The sequence below is a fragment of the Fringilla coelebs genome (assembly GCF_963513975.1).
Source record: "Fringilla coelebs genome assembly, chromosome: 1".
NCBI classification, from domain to species: domain Eukaryota; kingdom Metazoa; phylum Chordata; class Aves; order Passeriformes; family Fringillidae; genus Fringilla; species Fringilla coelebs.
This window is the reverse complement of record NC_140028.1, coordinates 97284127-97299767: the sequence shown is the minus strand read 5'-3', so window position 1 is coordinate 97299767 and position 15641 is coordinate 97284127. Positions and strand designations below refer to the sequence as shown.

At 36.4% G+C, this 15641-nt stretch overlaps 1 protein-coding gene across 14 annotated transcripts in view; it reads right to left on the bottom strand.

Annotated features, from left to right (window-relative positions):
- Positions 1–2092: 2092 nt before the first annotated feature.
- Positions 2093–15641, bottom strand: part of CLASP2 (cytoplasmic linker associated protein 2) — a 143819-nt gene continuing 130270 nt past the window's right edge. For all 14 annotated transcript variants that reach the window (XM_084219605.1, XM_084219614.1, XM_084219615.1 and 11 more), the window contains 9 exons: positions 15439–15582; positions 14975–15081; positions 13467–13620; positions 12524–12752; positions 8019–8212; positions 7197–7325; positions 5324–5530; positions 4071–4187; positions 2093–3011 (listed from right to left, as the gene is read on the bottom strand). In XM_084219605.1, the coding sequence (XP_084075731.1) occupies positions 2925–3011; positions 4071–4187; positions 5324–5530; positions 7197–7325; positions 8019–8212; positions 12524–12752; positions 13467–13620; positions 14975–15081; positions 15439–15582 (1368 nt within the window). In that variant the 3' untranslated portion in view covers positions 2093–2924. The remainder of the gene's footprint in view (positions 3012–4070; positions 4188–5323; positions 5531–7196; positions 7326–8018; positions 8213–12523; positions 12753–13466; positions 13621–14974; positions 15082–15438; positions 15583–15641) is intronic.

Below are 15641 nucleotides of genomic sequence, written 5' to 3'. Positions count from 1 at the left end.
ATATCATAAGTAAAATATTATTTATATATATTGCATTGAGATTTTTAATACATGGGGTATCTTTACTTAAAACATTTAAAGACTGCTTCAAAGCAAAACTGATGAACAAACTTCAGGTAAATATCTTCCTCCACCCTATCTGGAGCAAAATTTTTCAGTCATATAGGGGATAAAAAACATATCTTTTGTTTACATGTAAAAAAAACTAGGTTTCATCCCGAATATATACCGTATGTTTCAAAAACTTATATTTTCAGTATGAAATAGCATTTTCAAAAAGATGACAAGTAACAGTCATCTTGCAATGGTTCTCTGAAAATAAATATTACCTATACAAAATGTAGGAATAACATACAGGGCTATTAAGCTTAGAATTCGTGCAATTCTTTGATGTGACTTTTTGTATCATTAAAATGAAAAAGCTACAAGACTGCAGACTGAAAATATTTTTAAATATTAAAAAAATAAAATGTAAATTATGTATAATGTACAAATAAATGAAATAATAAGCAAGAAAATCTGCCTAGATGAAGGAAACTGTGTTCATAAAGATTCTATTAAATTTTAAAAAAATTTGTCTAATATACCTATATTCACAGCATGTTCTCAAATGCCAAGTCAGATTTAGTAACTATATAAAGAAATATCATTTGGATGCACAAAACATGAAATACATTTTTTTAACCAATGCTGTATGAATCACATTTATAATTTTTCTTATAGCATGTGATCAAATAAAACAAAAAAACCAGAATGTATACATTGCTAATCTTTTAAGTAATGTTATGTACATTTTATTGCCAGTATATGCACAATGGTAAGCATAGAACTATAAATACACAATGTAATTAAACAGTAGAAAACAACAAGGATGTTACATGTAACAAAGGAAAGAAGGAGGAGATACTATTTTCTTCATGTAGCTGCTAAAAAGGGCTAGCAACGAGTTATGACAGTCTTGGATTTAAGTCTTTACACATATTTCTACAACTTTTCCTCCAAATAAATCTCTGCAATGGCATTGCTTCTTTAATAACCACATCTTAGCTCTTTCTATTGCATTCACTTCAAACTAAAGTAAGAACAACCTTTCATGTTAACTACAAGCATGTGACTTAATTTTTTATTCAGTTTTGTTTTTCAGGGTTCCTAGCAGGTAAAGTATGTAAGTAGTTTCTTATGATATTTGGCTGCAATGTTGAAGAATAGAGTTTTAAATACACATTAAGTGATAATTTGGAAAAAAAAATAAAGATTTTTCTGTAGATAGTTCTTCTACTGGGTGCTATATGCAGCAGCTCAGTCAAAAATTAGTCACCCTGAAGAGGTAGAGAGAATTTTAGCCTAGCATAGATCATCATCCTTGGCACCACTATTTTCTCTCTTATCAGGACACACTTCCTCCAACTAGACAAAAATCACAGTCAAAGGGAAAATAACGCCAGGAAAAAAAAGTTCCACTATTCCTGGGAAGGGCACTGTTTCATCCCATTTCTCACTTAATTAGCTTGCTGCTTATGTAAAAGAAAGAAAAGGAAAAAAAAAAAGAAAAGAAAGGAAAAGACAACATTTAGGGACACACTGACTTATCTTTGTTCTCTTTCCATTATCAACTTCATAAATACAAAGAACCATTATTCACAATATACTAACTCTGTTTCAAAAATGGAAAAACAAACCCTTGAAACATTTCCACACCTTAATCCAGATGGGTCTTGAGGATGCTATTCAAGAAAACCATGCAAATAATTTGGTGCAGCTTTTCCTACTCATCCAAAATATATATTTTTCTTTAAATTAAAAGATGGCGAGATCCATAGCATTTGTGACTATTCCCCCCTCCCCCCCATTTAAATTCAATGCAGAAAAATCTTGGTGCTTTTTGGAAGGTAAGGAATAAATAGTTTTCTGCACTGTTGTCCTAAGATCCCAAGTGAGTTACAATACGAGACTACTTGTTCCAGCAATTAGGTTGAGAGGAAACATTCTAGTGATAAAGATAAATACATACTGAGCATGCTTGGGCAGAGCACTCCATTCTGAAGCATCCTGCTTGAAGAACGAAAGGTGACAAGGATGGTTCACGTCCATCAAGTGACCATGAACTCTGCTGCTCACCAGCAGGTTGCCACACTGCCACCAGCTCGGCAGTGCTGCCCTGGCAGGGCTGTCTCCCACATTAAGAGGTACTGGTTGTACCAGTCCTCTGCTGCGCGCACGAAATTCTTATTTATGCAACAAACATACAACCAATGAACAATATCACTGTGACAGAACTGGATCGATCCAGCTTTCTTTTTATAGGCATATTTCTCAATCTCCAGAATATCCCAAACAAGCTGTAAATAAGATGATGAACCACCAACACAGTGAACGAGTCTCACTGCAGTTCAGACTAGTTCAGCCTTGTTTCACATCACTTCTTGTTTCTAGCAAAGGACATGATGCTCAAACAAAATAGCAATAAAAAAGTAATGTTATCTGCAGCTGAAGAAAAGCAACAGAATCTATATTTTAACTTCTGAAGCTTAAAGCATACCTTTTTAATTAGCATTAAAAAAAAATCTTTTTTTTAATACAGTAACACTGGCAAAAGTTAATGGGAAGACACAGAGGATTATGAACAGGGTAACTGATGGATAAGATTATTTAAAATTTTTATTCTGCTTTGATCAACTGATGTTAATACTGTTTTTCCTTAGATTTGGAATAATTCTATTGCAACAGTCTCATGCAGGCTGAGGACAGCCATTGGTTAAAGAAAAAAAAAACCAAAACCCCAAACAAAAGAAAAAAATAACAAAAGAAAAGGGGGGGGAACAAAACAAGAAAAAAGTTCCAGAAGTTGCATGTAAGGATTTTCCTTTCACTGAAGAGGGTCTTGCCCTTGCTTTAGGAGACCTGGTTAACTCTTGTCAGCTTCATTAGCTTTGTCCGGACATATCTGCTGCTGTATCCCCTGCTCCAGAGCCTGTTTGTGCACGTTTGATGTAAAGGTTCAATAATTTCATCTGCAAATTTAAGCCAGAAATTAATTCTCTTTAGTATTTGCAAGCTGTACAGACTGACTACAGGAATGGTACAACAAAACAAGACATGAATTCTTTTTCCTTTCCCTAAAACCAACATTTTACTTTACACAGTTATTCAAAAGGAACATACATGCCAATGAAAACATCAAACACAAGTAAAATTTGACACAAGGAAACTGCTCAATCTTATCTAAGGATGTAAAGAATATGATACAAAGTAGCTAGATTAAGATAGATGGAATATCTTCCTCCAATTATAGTGCTTTTCCAAATATGGTAGTAGTTTGGGTTCCTTTTTCTTTTAAGTTACTGCTGAGGTTTAAACCCCTAGTCAGAGTTGCTCATGCTGGTATGTACTAAAGTTCTACTATTGTCTAGAGACACTTTAAATACAATCACTGCCAGAGACTGTTTTAAAGACAGAACTGTCTTATTCACAGACACACAAAATTAATTGTCCTGTTTTACTCCCAAGGACAAAGAGATTCACAACTAACATATAGCTGTTTAGATGCAAAAAACTGCATAAAAAAGATGTCAATGAAGTCATAAATATCCTGAAACAAAAAGGACCAGAGACTGGTTCTTATTATTTCAAATTAGAGATACTGAAAAGACTGGTGAAAGCAAAATAACAGGGAGGAAGAATAAACGGAATTGCTGTATGTAACATGGACATACTATGTTCCTTGTTTTTCAATCAGAACTTGCATGAAAACAAATACAAGAAACACTGATAGGAAAAGCCTGCTGGATACAGCCATTATCACTGCTACCAGCATACAAGGAACTGATTGCATTAAAAAGTAGTAAGAAACATAGTTTAGTAATGATCTTTATGCAAAAGTTTGCACACTTGCATATAAAAGACCTGTGGACTCTCAGTTTTGAATATTTTACGGCGAAGCTGTATTATTACAGCTGACAGTCTCTGTCAACTATACACTTCTTTGAAACCTTCTGGCAATGGCAACCAAAATGCAAACTCACAGATGCAATTATGAGCCAAGATTTCTTTGAACCATATCTTCTACTTACTTTACTGCCAGTGAGTTGACTGAGATGTGGTTTTAGCTCATCACCAATTACTGCATGAATGGCTACAAGGCAGAAAACACATGCCTTACGAACGCTGCTCTCTGAGTTATCATAACCCTAGAAAGCAATAAAATTAACCTTAATACCTTATCAGTTAATGATTAAAAGCCCCAGAAAGTTATTTACTATAATTAATACGTTGAAGTCTATGGGAAATTAATGTCAGTGTAGCCCAACAAAGCATTCCAACAAAAAACCAAACATACAAATAACAGAGCATGCAGTAAAAAATCAGACTCCATATTAATAACCATTGATAATCATTTTCCAGGGTGAATTTAAAACCCACACAGTCCTGTTCATAAGTTACAGTGAAAACAGAGCTGCTGCCATGCAATAGGTGAGGACATAAGAGAACCTTTCTAGATTATACAGGTGCTTACTTAAAGCAAAAGACCACTCACAATTTAGAGCTTCCTGGCTCTGAATGAAGAAATCTCTTAACAGCTAAAGACTCTTTTGTTAACCCCCATCTCATTCTTCCACGATTTTTGGGTTTTTTGCCATTTTTCTATCACTCCATGCCTGGCTGTCTCACTCAGACTCCCTTCCCTGAGGGCCCCTTGTCTGCCTCTATTTTCCTGCAGATGTATGACTGGATCACACTCATTAAAGACAGAAATCTGCAGACTGTAACTGCCAACTCTCAAGAGTCTTGATCCATGAAGGAAATTAATGTGTTTTGGCTCTTGATATGATAAAAAGGTGGTAAAAAAATCAGTTTTAAAGACAAAGGAAGAGAAAATTTGGATATTCTTCTAATTTTATTTAACTTTATAAAACTGCTTCTTCCCTCTTGCCTCCCAAAAGCCCCAGCTGAAGAAACCCTACAATTATACAAATAAAACATGGACTATTTCACATCAAATTATGTAACTTGGAAAAAGGTAGGAACAACAAAGAACTATCTTAGAACTGGAATTATCTACCAAGCTTACCTATAACCAGGACTTTATATCCTACTGAGATTTCCTGAGTCCTAATGATGGCTATAATTTAGCTCCCTGCTAATCAAAGAGATTGTTCCCACTATTAGAAGTATTTTGGGTCAAGGCAGCCATCAACTATCAGAAAAATGAAATCTTTCATAAGAACTAAGTGGTAATATTTTTTAAAAGTCTTTGCAAATCCTATATATACAGTTTCCTTTTATTAGTCTGTTTTGCTGCTTCGCTTCTTTCTTCTTTCCTTACCTGTATTAGACCTGGCACAATCTCTGGTAAAAGCTGAGTAAGGGTTTCTTTAGATACTCTTTCTATAACTTTTGTCTGCATTTTGATTGCAGCCAGATTAATGGGGTAATCTGCAGTTTGGATAATTGGACAGAGAACTTTGATGCACTGATCTGGGCTAATGGAAGTGGCCAGCATGGAAGCAGCTTCTTCAGCAGATCTCACCACCTATTGAAAGAAAAAGACACAGAAAAGTGATTTGTATAAGACTCTTACTCTGTGGTCTGTTTTCTGCCAGTAATGGTCTTGAGTATAAAAATTTTCCAGCAAGACCTCTGCAGTATTATAGAAATACATAGAGAGTCCAGCCTTTGGACATTATTTTCAAAACCACAATTCTTCCCAATATTCTGTGGTTACTAAGCACTTGGCAATACGCTATCAGTTTTTCAAATCTGCTTGTTTAATAGGATCTAAAATTTCTAAATTCTGCATACCCTCCAACTACATACTGAAGTATCACCACCTTTGTAAACCTGTAATTTCTTGTGCTGTCATTTCTAATTGCTTGTTGGGTCAGAGATCACTGATAAACCGTGCTTTCACATTTATTTCGAAGGTGTGTTTAATGACACGCCTAGATTGCTAACTGTAGAAGCCAATCAAGCTATTTTTCTTTCCCTATAATTTTGAAAGAAACTATGACAAGAGAGTACTTTAACCCTGAAGAATATGCAGAACAAGAATAATAAGGTAGGACTTCAACAGGTACACAAGCTCAAAATACAACAAGGACACCACAGAGAAAATTAACATCTGATCTTCACATTGGTGCTGTGGTGGCATCTCCCATCTAACAAGGGAGAGCAGTGTACAGAATGAGTGGCACACAGTGATGTACAAAAACCTCCAAAATTTTCTCTCCATCCTTTACTCTCTCACCCCTAATATATAAAATGATGAGAGGGAAAAGCATAGGAACAGAGAAGAAACGATGGGGAAATGACACTGTAATAAATACAGCATATGAAACAAATCCAGAGAGCAAAAGGAAAAGAGAAATGAGTATCAAATGAGTTATAAAGTCATGGGGTGGGAGGAATTGCAGTCGACTGCAAAGCTTGAAACTCCACAGTAAATTCCACAAAGTGCCCTTGCATGGGGAAGATGTACTCATTTAGCATAAACATGGATCCTTTCCACAGCATCAGTGACACTGATGCCAGAAGTTGAATATTGGGTTTGTTAGTGTAGCTGTGTTTCCTATATTTACATGCACTGTCCTTTATTGTCTATGCAGGCATCACAAATAACTCTGAGCAAGGTTACATTTACCCTTCTCCTGAATCCCCTTACTATTCCTGGCACAAGCACCTCCCCCACTGACATATTCCTGTGCATTTTCCCTTAATACCATTCAAAGCCATGCTCTCAAATGCAGCAGAATGGAAAGGGTTGACAATTCCTTGTCTTGTTTAGTCTCATCTCTCAACCATAAATCTCACTGCAATCCAAAAGCTTGCTTTACATCTCTAGAACACTTACATTCTGCTTAAGATGCCAAACAAGGAAAAAGCACCTTTCAGTAATTCCTTGAAGAGCCATGGTGACACACTGTTGGTTACATGGTCCTGTGGGATGGCGCCCAAGGCAACTGTGATTAGGGATGCTATTAACCATTCAAGAGCTTTTAGAACTGCAGAGGTTTTTTTTCTTGCATACCCATGTTAACTAATAACATCATTGTTATTAAACATAAAATAATATGCTTGTTATTAAAAAAATTACCTCCTCAGTAAGAGCTGATTATTTCACATTTTCTGGACAGCTCTTTCATTTTGTAATAATTTTACAATAATATAACCTTAAACAAATAAAATAACAGATTACTGACCTCCTTATGAGGATCCTTATGTGCTTCTAAGGTCTTCATAATTGTGAGCTCTGCATAATTCTTAAACCTTGCTGGCTGGTTTCTTAGAATTTCTCTTAGAACTTTCAGGGCCAAAGCTCTAATTGCATGCTAAAGATTCAATATTAAAATAAATGAGTTATGCATCTTTAAACAGACATATGCTTTTCACATTTGTTCAGCTGCTGGAAAAGTCTTTTTTGCAGAAAATGCAGGTGACATATCATAAATACATTACTAAATTATTTTGACTTATCTATGCTACCCAGAATTGCAAACACAAGGGCCGATAAAACCATCATGCAAATACATTTTTTTCTTTTTCTTTATTCAATTATTTTAAAAATCAAACACAAGTACTAGTGTCTTTTTGATCCTGAGTAATTTCAGAAACGTGGCCTTTGTAGAGAACTATTACATAAAAAGAACTCAATCTCTTCGCAACAAGTATTACTGTTTTTTAGAAAAAAGTTTTTAAATGCTTTGCCACACATGGTGTTTTGATATTCCAGATTCATTCAGGGGCTATTAACAGATAAGCTTTGAATCTCAATGCAAAAATGTTTCATTCAATCTAATATGTCAGATTCCACAAATAGGAATCCTGGAGAAGGTAAGTATCACTGATGCCCTTTTCACCATCAGAGGAATTGGACTTCAAGGCATTTTTGTATTTCCAGTTTTTTCTGTTTTTCCACCACTAACTGGAATTTTTGTCCTTCTACAGCTCATACAAATGCCAAAGGTACTGAAAGTAAGCCATGTACTTTGTTAACATTCTTAACTAGATGTTTCTGAATTTACCTCTTTATCTCCAAGTGTTTCAAGCAGCAGCAGAAGTATTGTTTTGAAGTGTTCATCCCAAACACCAAAAGACTCTTCCTGAGTTAACTTCATGAGCTCATACAGGGCAGCCTTTCTTTCTTCAACTCTCTCATTATGGTTTGATAATTCTTTCAGTAGCTCTGCAACCAGATCAGAATGGTCCATGGGAGGCTCTGCCAAAAAGGAATGCACAAACACAGTTACTACAGATAATAATAATAGTGCCTGTTGTACAACTAAAGGATATATTCTAGCATCACTTGCTTGTTTTCCAGCATGCTTTTGTTTTTCTCCCCCACATCTGCCTGCAAGAATTGCAGTTTGGCTATGACATTATCAGTGCAGCCAACATTGCTGAACAAGCTAACAATCCCTCCCAAATCCCTACAATGACACAGCAAAAGCTCCCTTGCAGGCTGTCTGCTGCAGGAGTTTTTAGGCTTGCAGTACCTACTAAATACTCTGCATCCTTTTAAATCTGATCTATAAAAGAAGGGCCATCTTTCCCATAAGACCCTTCCATTCAAGATGAAAAAAATTATTTTCTCTGTTAGTATTACAGAATTGTTTAGACTATTGTAAGCCATGATTCCACAATAGCTAGGTTGGTAAAACAAATGGGGGGAAAAAAGTACAATAGGTTCTTGGTACAAAAGAGCTGAAATAAGGCAAACCAGGGCTACTGGTCCAATAGATCCCAAAACCAATTCATTAAGAGATGGCTCTGGATTTTAGTTTTTATTAGAGAGGATTCCATGAGAATGGAAAAATACATTATTATTACATAATTAATGTATTTGTAAACACTGGACTGCAAACCGTCAAGAAACTTAAATATGGTCTTAATGAAAACTTGAGCATCAACTTGAGTATCTTTATTCCATCACTCAGACCCATTTAGCCTTTAAGAAAGGGAAGCATATAGCTTCCATCTTTGCACTGAAACATTTGGATAAATTAAGAGAAATATGCCTTTTCCTAAGACGAAAATTTGGAAGTTCTGGCATACAATGCAAATGCATTGCACCTTTCCTGAAATGACTGCATGTATTAACTAACACATGAAATACATCCTCCATAACAAATTAATTATATCATACACTGAGAAACCACAGCCCTTGAACTTAAAAATGCTGTACAAATAATTTGTACAAAGAAAACAGTAAATGCTGAGTACCACAGAATTAAGTATCTTAATATCACACATCAGCTACTGTAAAAATCATGCTGGTTTTGAACCCCACATTCCTATTTGCATTCTGTTTTGCATGAATGAACAGGAGTACCAGCACCTGAAAGCAAACTACAAACACTTCTGCTGCCCCTGTATTAATGGATGATTAATGTTTGACTAAAGGGCAGACTGAAATTGCATTAGGTCAGTTATTATTTAAAGCAGATGAGCAGAATGGACAGTCATTTTTATGGAAGCAAGATCATTACTTTTACTGGCAGCACTATTATACTTGTTCTACCAAACTGTAAGGATTATAGCTACAGCAAATCCAATTTCAGGGAATGCATACTGACACATCATTAGCAAAACTACTTATATCTGTTTAAATAAAGTATTTTCATTGTAGTGTCATCTTAGATGGATGGATGGAAGGGTTAAAGAGAGGGGAAGGTAATAGCCATGTCCATGGAGAAATAAGGGGAGGAAAGAAGCTCCAGTAATGGACTATGTAACTGAAAAACGTGAAGATAACCAAGAGGGATATGCCTTTTCAGCTTGCCTTTTCCATTCCTTTGTATGACTTAGCACCCAGTATTTAATTTCCAAACATTCTCCAGATAAGAATGGAGAAGCATAAAAGAAGTCACGTTCAAAGTCTACTCTCAGAATTTCCTTTTCAGAAAGGAAACAAAACACAAATGAAGAGGAGCAGATACAACTCCTTCATTTGAATGAATTAAAACATGCATTACTAAGATAAATAATTGATGAAGAACAGCTCTTTTCAAATCAATCAAATAATATCCTTTTGGCAGGACAAACAGTGTAGGGGTAAAAAGGAAACATGTAGGTATGTCCTGAATTTTGGAAAGATTTTCCTACTACCACTCAGAGCATCCTAATATAAAAGCTATGCAAACATGATGGCCAAAAAAAGCAAACAAAGCAAGTGCAAAACTTGATGAATCGCTTGCAGGGTGACTAGATTATAAATGGCTTTCTATTAATCCAGGAGGATATGAGTGATGCCCTTGCTTGGATGTGTGCAGAGCCTGGTTCTGCTGGATGCATTCAAAGGAATGTGGAGCCAACTTAGAAAACCTGTAGATGACATCACTTTAAGGAGCAATCACAAACGTTCTGAAGAACAGGGTAAGAACTAAAAATTATCCTGTTAAATCAAAGGAATGGTCTGAAAGAAAAAAGATGCCAAGTGTAAGGCAAGACACAAGCAGAAATCTGAAGTCCATGTAGAAAGTGGGAGGTGAAAAGGAAGATGTTTGGAAAGTGCAATCCAGGGATGTAAGCTGAAATAATAAGCTTCTTTGGAGAAGAACACTGTTTTTCAAACAGAGACTGTGAACTGCTTTTAAGTCTGGAAGTGACTCTCAGAACCAGGTTTCCCTATGCTTCAGATAAAGAGCATTTCCCTTGGGAAAAAACCAAAGTGCAAGTGGTTGGAAGATTTAGGTTGTTACTCTGAAAACCTCTTTATGTAAGAGTAGGAAAACACTCAAATGTGAGTCATGTGAGGCACTGTGGCATCTCCTCCACAGAAAATTTTCAACTGCCAGACAAGCCATCTGTAAACTACACGCTCCTGCCCCAGTGCTGTTGACAGGACTGTATGAGCAGCTAAGGTTCTCCCATCTAGCCTTGTATTTCCACATCTTTCTGTCAGTAATGCATGACAGGATAGCTGGGAATCCAGTACTAACATGATTTTGTGTCAGGAACAAGCAGCAATTCTGTGGAGTTTCCAAAAACTGATAACTAATTAGGCCTTCAGGTTTATGGGGAAAGTGTGTAACTCTCAACAGAGGAATTGTTCACACAAGGTATTTTGCCAACTGTATCTTTTCTCTTGCAGACTTTTTGCAAATAATCCCAGTGAAATTCTAAAAGTAACACACAAATGAGAGAATGTGCATGATACAGCTAAATACTATGGGTGAGCAGCACAGGAATGAAAGCAAGTACTTCATCAAGACCCATTAAGAGCAGAACTAAATAATGCATTGCACTACTCTTCCAAGCAGGACAAACTCATACTAGATGGGGATGCTTCACTCCAGCCAGTTGTGAGCTGTTACAAAACTGGATCATGCTGGCACAGCACACGCTGCATCTGGTTTAACGCAATACCCCAAAAAAATGTTGTCAGAAGGTAGGAGGCTTCTCCCATGTAAAACAAGATCCTTTAATAGAGAATCTTGAACATAACCTGTCTCTGTATGTGGATAGCAAAGCTATTTAATTATTAATAGGTATATGACATGATTTGTAAAACTGTGCTTTTCCCTCCATCTTTTTCAGAAGATAGTAACTGGCTACATTATATGCTTCTTCATGATATGTAAGAAAAACAAAGAAGAATGCACCATACTTGGATTTGGTTTGGATTTGATGCAAACTTAAAGCCAACTTACAGAATAGGTAGATAAAACACCATGTCAAAAAATAACTTTGTTTTTGAACTGTTTCTGTAACACATCTTTTGCAGAATGACAAAAGCAAAACAGATAGAAGGGAGATGATTACTTTGTCCCTTGTTATTAAGAAAGTGTTTACTTAAAAACTTAATCTATAGCTGAACAAGAGTGAATATCAGATTATGAGAACCACTGACTATTTGTTAAAATAATGATAGCAGTGCTACTTTGGAATCTTCTTAATGTAGAGAAATAGAAAAATACCTAAAGATAAATGGAGAAATATCATAAAGAAGCTCTGGAAGCCTACAAAACAGCAACCCATATTCCTGGATTTACATGGGCTAGATGAAACACCTTCCTGGTAAAAAGCCGGTTTGTTTTGTTTCATTTAAAAATAATGTTTAGTCAATAGAAAATGCCAGTGCCATGTTTCAAATATAAATATATTACTAACAAAATACTTAATCTTTCACCTAATTCCCAAACCAGTTTGATCCAGTTTTACTTCCTTGCTGTAAATCTTTTCTCCACCCTCCTGCTTTAAATTTCAATCATAAAACAATCTGATAGGTAAATTTATACTGGCAATACTGATAAAGGATGTGCTTCCAGAAGTATATAACATAGTTCAGTGTAAGTATACAACACAGTTCATTTCTTTCACTTTTACCCTTAGTCTCTACAGATACCAGGTAATCCAACAATGTAACTCGAAGAGATGACTAACAAATAAACTAATTTAAAATAAAGCATTTGTAAAAACCACTGAAAGAAGTGATACATATCTTCCTAACAATAGCTTCAGAAACTGAACTCCAAGATAGAAAATCTCATCATTTTTCTTCTAGCACAGAATGTAATCTGAATCTTACCATCAGGAAACTGCTCTGCATCATCATCAAACATTGCTTCTTTCAAAGCAGATTTATTAAATGCACTGATACCATCAGAATAATTGTATGGGTTGTAATCTCGTGAGCGTGGTGAGGAGTGGGGAGGCATGGTGTTGAGTAGTGACGTTTTGTTATCCAGAGCTGTCCGGCCTGTATCGCTCACACCACTTCCAGCTCGCATGTCCACCATTCCTGAAGCACTGCAAATCTGCACGAGAGGAAGTGTCACATGAGTATGTGAAACACACTCTAACACCCTTCCATTAACTACATCACTAATTCATTTATGTGAAAAATTTACAAATTTCAAAATGCTTAGAATTTTCAAACTAGCTTTCTAATAAGAAGTCTTAGTTCCCTAAACCCTGCTTTCCTTAAAAAAATCAACCAACCAAAAAAAAAACCCAGAGTGTATATTGTCCAAAAAAACAAATCATAAACCAAAAATAGTTGTATTTTATCTTACAAGTCTGATGCAAAGTGATTAAAAATGTGCTTAAGTATATATGTACATGGCAAGTTCAACAAATCTCGCAGCCAAAGTTCCACTGAAACAGGAGTCTTAAATATTGCATCTTAACAGCCTAGAGGTTGTGTACAGAATAAAATAAAACATTCAGAAAAACATATATTAGAATACAAACTTCTCAAAAAAATAATTTCAGCTGTTTTGCAAGATCACTGACTTCTAAACTGCTAACATGTTAAACACACAGACATTGCTACATAAAATCAGCATTTACATTGTCAGAATGCAGCTCAAGACTAGGAACATATTTTTCTAAAGCTCTTAAGTAATTCAGGAGAAATGCCCAATTTAAGAACACAATAAACCTCCTAAAACAGATGCTTTCTTATCTGCAATCAATCAGACACTAGCTTAGTTTGCTGATACCAACATGGACTGAGTTTAAATACTCACCGAATCACCATCATCTTTTTTAGCATCGCGTTTTACAGGCTCATTCATATCTTCCTGACTACGAAAACTGAAATTCTGAATGGCTTCAGTGACTCCACGAAGAGAGCTGTAAATATCTTCAGAATTCATGTTTTCAGTGTCATAGTCAAATGCACTGTGGGCCATGGAGAAGGACATAGGAACTAAGATGGATTTATTTTGTGATCTGTACTTTTAAATCACATTAGCAGGCAACTACAGAGACTCAGGAAATATTACTAAAATTATTACTTTTCTTGAAATACTTTAAAAAAGTTGTCTCTTCACAATACAAATCTGTATTATGGTATGCCTTAAGCATACTACCACTGACACAGAAAGCACTTAAAGTAGATAAGGGAAAGGCTACATTAGGTAACAGCATCTGCCTGATGAAAAACTTATTTTGCTCTGTTTTACCCTGCTGAACGTGAAACAACTGGAATTTTTACACCATCCTCTTACTCTGAAAAAAGTCCTAAAGTAAGAAGCACTGATAAAACTCAACAGCAAGTTTACTGGTAAAATCAATCTTATGAAGTTGTCCACTTTGCTGACAACATCATTACTATAAAAAACACTTGTAAACTATTACTACTTTAATCTCCCTAGTATTAAATCTGGTTTGATGACCCAGTGTATTGCTTTTGGCTAGGACAGACTTAACTTTCCCCACAGTAGCTGGCTGGAGGGCTATGCTTTGGATTTGTGCTGGAAATGAGGTTTTTACCATAGGGCTGTTCCAGTACCAGCTGAGCAGTGCTTATACAGAGCCAAGGCATATTCTGCTCCTCACAGCCCTGGCAGCGAGCAGCCCGGGAGTACACAAGGAGCTGGAAGGGGACATGGCTGGGACAGCTGATCCCACTGACCAAAGGGATGTTCCACACCATATGGCATCATGATCTAAGCATATATCACTGAGGGAAGGAGGAAGGAGGGATGTTTAGAGTCATGGCACTTGAGTTCCCAGGTCACTGCTACAAGTGATGTGGCCCTGCTCTCCTGGGGACAGCTGGACACCTGACCCCCCATAAGAGGTAGCAAATTCATTGTCTGTTGCTTGCACATGCAGCTTTTGCCTTACTAATTAATTGTCTTTATCTCAGTTTTCTCTCTTTTATATTCTGATTGTCCCCCGTATCCCACCATGGGGATACTGAGTGGCTGTATGATGCTTAGTTGTTAACTGGGCTTACACCATGACATGAGATGACATATTTGAACACTTGTTAGAGAAGCACACTTTGGTTTGCTCTCTTGCTAATCCATTTGCATTCCAAGATGGACAGCCCTTTCCCACCTCAGGCCAGCATGTCAGACCCTTCTGGGAGGCTGAGCAGTTTCATTCTATAAAGGAAGAGGGGTTATTTCTGAGCATCTGTCATTTTGTGCAAAATTTTGCCCATGTTTTCATTGCTGCAGTTACATTTTGGACAAGGTGTTATAAGCATTAGATGTGGAATTGTAACACCACCAGTCTACATTACCTTGGTGACAAAGTGTTCTGTGATGTATTGGTTGGGGAAGTGAGAGGACTGGACCAACTTGCTGGGGAGCGTGGAGTAGGTCTTGTTAAAGGACTTCCCATCGATCCCTGGAGGAAGAGAGGTGAGAAAAGATACTCTTGTAGGACTAAAAGCTTCCCTTTTAACTTACTATATTTATTATTATATTTATTTTTCTGGTGCCCAGAAACATTTAAAGAGCTTCAACTAAATTCCTGGATTGTCTAACCCATTACTAGTAACTTCAATCGTGTGTAACTCTGAAATTAGAAAGTACGAGATAAACTATTCTTAAGAAGCACATCCAAATCTATTAAGTCACTTGGAAGCAACACAGACTTAGAAACTGTAACTGCAAAGGAAAAGGAAAAGACATTCCATAGAGAGCTACTAAGCAGGCTTTTACACAGTAACTTCAGAAAGAAGAGTAACAGAAGAGTGGATACCTGACCACTGTTGCCTGTATTCCGGAGATGATTATGGAGAAGCTTTGTGGCTCCATCCTGAAATGTTTTTGGTAAAGCACCCAACAGCATTGTAAACTCTGGAGTGTTGAGTTCAAAAAGGGAAATCAGCACTGACTGTGCAGCCTACAAGAAGAAAACACAAATTGAAGACATTAATTAGAGTTTCAAAGTAATTATATCAG